General features: G+C 40.2%; 1 protein-coding gene across 2 annotated transcripts in view; it reads right to left on the bottom strand.

The window, feature by feature from the left end:
* The window catches only part of LOC137192672 (glutamate decarboxylase 1), a 13,660-nt gene extending 11,898 nt beyond the window's left edge, over positions 1-1,762 (bottom strand). The window contains exons 1-2 of one of the 2 annotated variants that reach the window (XM_067603543.1): positions 1,085-1,762; positions 1-271 (exon numbers count right to left, since the gene is read on the bottom strand). The exon at positions 1-271 is cut by the window's left edge and continues 51 nt beyond it. In XM_067603543.1, coding sequence (XP_067459644.1) covers positions 1-25 — 25 coding nt within the window. In that variant the 5' untranslated portion in view covers positions 26-271; positions 1,085-1,762. The remainder of the gene's footprint in view (positions 272-1,084) is intronic. The other variant, XM_067603544.1, reaches the window with a different exon arrangement.
* Between the last annotated feature and the right edge of the window lie 1,759 nt (positions 1,763-3,521).

Here is a 3,521-nt window from a genome sequence, read left to right as displayed (position 1 = left end):
AGGAGGAGGGTGCAGACGCCGCCATCACTCCAGAGACCCTGAGCCAAAGTCCTCACCTCAAAAAAAGCCTGGTCACTTTTCTTTCCTCTCTCTCTCTCTTTATTCCCCCTCAACAAAATCTCTCTTTCTACTATATCCAAGATGACAAGTGCGGCTCACTGGCAGGGAAAGAGACAGAATCCATAGGAATGTATGTACAGCATGTGTGTTTTGAAATATGTGCCTCTTGCTCTTTAACACTGAAAGAGGTGCTTAACTTGGCGACACAGACCTGTAGACGACAAGGACACAGACCGTCTTACAAGTTGAGATTCAATTAGTCGGCGCAAGATCTAGTAAATAAATAACTGGGCTAAATGAACAGATATTGGATGACAAGTTGCATCAGTGCACCTAATTTAACCGTTTAATAGCCGGTGACAGGAGCAGATTATTTCAGCTTCATATCTTGATCCTGCTCAGGACAGATAATGGTTCACAGCTGCCAGAGAGCTTCATGTTTGTCCTCATCGTCATAATAAACAGCACAGTTAATTGTTCTTAGATAAGGAGGTGGAAATTACAGATGTCAGAGCCTCAAAATTGGCTTTCATGTTGCAAAAAAAAAAAATGCGCACAAAAAATGGAAATAAGAAACTGCAGATTATTATTGTTATTTTTTTTACCTCATGAAATTAATGATATGGCCTAAATGGTCATCAACAGCCAGGCTTTAGCTTCAGAAACTTGACAAATATCAGTTCAAGGTGATTAGTGCATTGATGACCGTGATGCAGGTTAAAAGACGACGTGCAGCTTTCTCTACAAACCAACACCAACCAGCTATTAAAGGCTAAATGAGAATTTTCCTCAGCGCTATTTATGCAGAACTATTTAATATCAACAGTGTCAACACACATGCGGTTCAAATGCAAATTACAGGCCAATAATATTCACTCAAACCTTTTTATTTCACGGTGAGTATAAACCTTATCAAACACCTGTTAGAGCATCTTCAATGACAATAAAGAAGAGTTCTTTTTTTTTTTTTTTTTTTTTTTTTTTAGTTTGGGCTAGTTTAGATGAAATGAAGAAAGCCACTTACCGTGATAATGTGGGTCCAGGTGAACAGGTGCAGTCCAAAAAATAAAAAGTGAATTCACCACCAAATTAAGTCCTGAAGGAGACTGCTGCGCTCCCTGACAGACACACACACACACACAGAGAGAAGAAGAAGAAAAAGACAAAACAGACCCGAGCTTCAGTTCTCCGCTAGATCCCACACAAGGTGACCTTGCTTTTGTTGAAGTGAATGTGATTTGCTGACATTTAAAGCAAGCCTTGTCTGTTTATTGTCATTGCGCACGAACGAGCCACGTACGGTAAGCGCCTCCGCCGGTGCTGCATATCTGTGGAGCAGACGCGTCTGCAGCCTGTCTGGGAGTCTGTTTCGGCCCTAAAGTGTGACTTTTTTTTTTGTGGAAGTGTTGATTGTCTTCGGGATCTATATAGCTCTGGTTTGAATCCCGGTCACGAACATGGACTTGAAGTTTGATGCTGTGAGCAACACATTACGTGAGGAGGGGAAGAAGACAGAAAAAAGGGGAGGGGGAGAGAGCGCTGGTTTTTGTTCTTGTGGAAAAAAACAAGAGGACAACGGAGGGAAAAAGAAAGCGCCACAATCACGATACTCCTTCAGTTGTTTTTATTTATTTATTTCACACACCCCTCAAATCACATGAATGATTTTAACATCTCGCCATGATGAACAGAGATCAATAAATACGCTCGCAGGTGATCGTGACGCTGCTTGTCACTAAATTTGCACTGTGCACCTGTCCTGGACATGTGATTTTTCTACTTTCTGTGCGGATAGAATGGCGTTGACTGGTAAAGATGTAACCTGTGCGACATCATGACACACTGGAAGAGACGAGAACATGAAATCCACAAGGTGGCAGTGAGAAACCAAGAATGACTTCCTGGAGGAGCAATGAGCGCAAATGGGGCCATTCCAGGAATACACTTCATGGAGCTAATTATAAACAAACCCATTAATCTGGAACACGTCACCATCATACGTGGACGATGGGACAGGAGAGGACACACACACACACACACACACACACACACACACACACACACACACACACACACACACACAGACAGCCGATCACATGCAAAGATCAGCCACTCTCACTCCTACAAGAGATGTGTTATCATTGTTCCTCTGGTGATGGATCAGCATGAATCTGATATTAAAAATAAAAATAAAAAAAAGTCAAGTGTTGTGATACTCGGTTGACATCAAACACAACCTGTGCTTCACATGTAGGCAGTATAATGTGTACTGTAGGTCTGTGTTGTGTTTTCAGCACTGGACAGCTCCACAATCTCAGGGCTGGATTAACCCACTAGGGGCAAAACTGAGCTGTGGGCTCTTACTGACCCCATAGTTCCTCTCTATAGAGGCCCCTAGAGCATATGTCCCTATTTATTCCCTATTTATAATATTAATAATAATAATAATAATAATAATAATAATAATAATAATAATAATAATAATACCTTTATTTATATAGCACTTTTAAAAAAACAATATAAAGCAAACAATGAATTAAATATTATAATAAAATGATGAAATATAACAAAACCAATAGTTAAATCAATAAAAAGCAAGTCTAGAATAGCGATGATCTCCTCTGGCAAGTCGTTCCACAATTGAGGGGTCCGAACATTAAAGGCCCGTCACCTTTAGTCTTTGGTTTTGACTGAGGAATGACCTATCGGAGGATCTCAGGTTGCATTCAGGCTCGTAGGGGGTCAGGAGGTCACCTACTGTTTATATATTCAGGAGCCTTAAAAGTGATCATTAAAATGTTATAATCCACTCTAAAAACAGACTGGAAGCCAATGAAGTGATTTTATTGAGGTTTTGTATTTAATCTGTATATATCATCCCGCTTCATATATTCCATTGTATATATCCATCCTAACCCATAATATTTATCATTTATTTATATTACTTATTATATGCAGTTCTGTGAAAACATTTTAGGCACTAAAAGTAAAGTGGACGTGCTTTCAAAAATAAAGTCATGAATGGTTTTTATTTATCAATTAACTTCATACAGTAAAGTTCAGTAAACAGAAGAAACATTAATCAGATTAATATCTGGTGTGACCACGCTTTGCCTTTACAACAGCAGCAGTTCTCCTCGGTTCACCTACACACAGTTTTTCAAGGTATTTGGCAGGTTGGTTGTTCCTGCTTCTCGGAGAAGTTGTCACAGTTCTCCTGTGGATTCAAGACGCCTCAGTTACTTCTGTCTCTTCATGTAATCCCAGACTGACTCCATGATGTTGAGATCAGGGCTCTGTGGGGGGCGTCCCATCTGTTGCAGTACTCTTTGTTCTTCTTGTCGCTGAAGATAGTTCTTTATGACTCTGGCTGTATGTTTGGAGTCGTTGTCATGCTGCAGAATAAATTTGGGGCCGATCAGACACCTCTCTGATGGTGTTGTGTGATGGATAAGAATCTG

This window comes from Thunnus thynnus, chromosome 11, assembly GCF_963924715.1.
Source record: "Thunnus thynnus chromosome 11, fThuThy2.1, whole genome shotgun sequence".
Lineage (NCBI taxonomy): Eukaryota > Metazoa > Chordata > Actinopteri > Scombriformes > Scombridae > Thunnus > Thunnus thynnus.
Note: the sequence above shows the minus strand (reverse complement) of the source record. Positions and strands in the feature narration are given on the sequence as shown.